The following is a 1232-nucleotide window of genomic DNA, read 5'->3' as shown; positions in this document are numbered from 1 at the left end:
CCCTTTAAAAAGGTTGCTAGTGTGTAGGCATCTTTCAATCACTAACCATAGAATCGGTTCTGTCATTTTTTCTCTGCACCGTTGATGCTCAACCACAAGAGTTACTGGAAAAGAAGAACCTACTTGAAAAACAGACAACCAGGAAGAAGAAGAAGAAGAAGAATAGAATGGATGGTTATCCCAAAAGGCCTAACGTTTCTGTACAAAACAATTTTCATGGATTGTTTACCAAAATATTACTAAATATAATATAATTGATAGAATATAGAATGGTACAACTCTTTATGGACTAAGAAATTCCACTGGTTGGCGACTAGTATAAGAAAGTTTTGCGTAACTTTAGACTGACTTAATCATACATGGCGCTTAGTAGAGGAGTAAGTACAGATTCACTGCTTGGGATGGCAGTCTGAATCGGAATCGCAGCAGGGGAAACGACGACGGCGAGACGGCACCGAACGAGGAGGCGGTCGTCGTGCATGGCCGAGAACGAACTCAACGGCTCCAGCTCGTATTTAATTAAGTGGTGATGGTTGGCATGGTAGAACGTGTGCGTCATCTTGTCGGACTGGAAATTCACCATCCCCTCAAGCTCAAAGCTGAACTCCGCCGTTGTGGGCCTGTCGTCCGTCTTACTTGAACGTCCGAGGAACAGGGAGGCAAATCCGCAGGCGTCGTTGGGGCAGACTTTGAGGTACCATGTGCACCCCCCTATGGTGAAACGTGGGGAGCAGGCACATTCTTCGTCGCGGAGCGTGGCCTTAAGCTTGGAGAAGTTGCTGATGATGAGCGTGTGGGACCCAGACATGGTGTCCAACGCCGCGAGCTCCTTGGATTCGGACAAGTTTTGCTTTGCTGCCTGCTTCATAGTTATGGTGGACCTGACGGTGAAGCTGCCGTTGCGGACACAGGACGACGCCTCCAGCTCCCTCCTTGACACGCAGAACATAAAGATGTCCGCGTTGCTCATCCACCAGGGCATGAAGTTCCCATCTTGGAAGACCGTGTGCTCGCCGGTCTTGTCAAGGATTTCTATTTCTATGGAGATTTCTGTGTGGAGGCCCGAGTCTATGAGACTGCCGCGGTAGAGTTCGCGATTTCGATCGAGACAATGAACCTGTCCGCTAGGCCGAGCTCGTCGAGACCATCCCAGTCCGCGGGCCGACCGGTGTATGTGTCCTACTCATAATCCTCTCTTCTTTCTTGACCTCTATCGTTTGAAAGTTGGGAGT

General features: G+C 49.1%; 1 protein-coding gene across 1 annotated transcript; it reads right to left on the bottom strand.

Moving 5' to 3' along the window:
- Window positions 1–349: 349 nt before the first annotated feature.
- LOC147983739 (uncharacterized) lies at window positions 350–982 on the bottom strand. The gene has a single exon (XM_087540849.1). The coding sequence runs from the start codon at window positions 980–982 to the stop codon at window positions 350–352; it is 633 nt and encodes a 210-aa protein (XP_087396975.1).
- Between the last annotated feature and the right edge of the window lie 250 nt (window positions 983–1232).

This window comes from Triticum urartu, chromosome 2A (genome assembly GCF_056163025.1).
Source record: "Triticum urartu cultivar PI428250 chromosome 2A, HENAU_Tu73, whole genome shotgun sequence".
Taxonomy (NCBI): Eukaryota; Viridiplantae; Streptophyta; class Magnoliopsida; order Poales; family Poaceae; genus Triticum; species Triticum urartu.
Note: the sequence above shows the minus strand (reverse complement) of the source record. Positions and strands in the feature narration are given on the sequence as shown.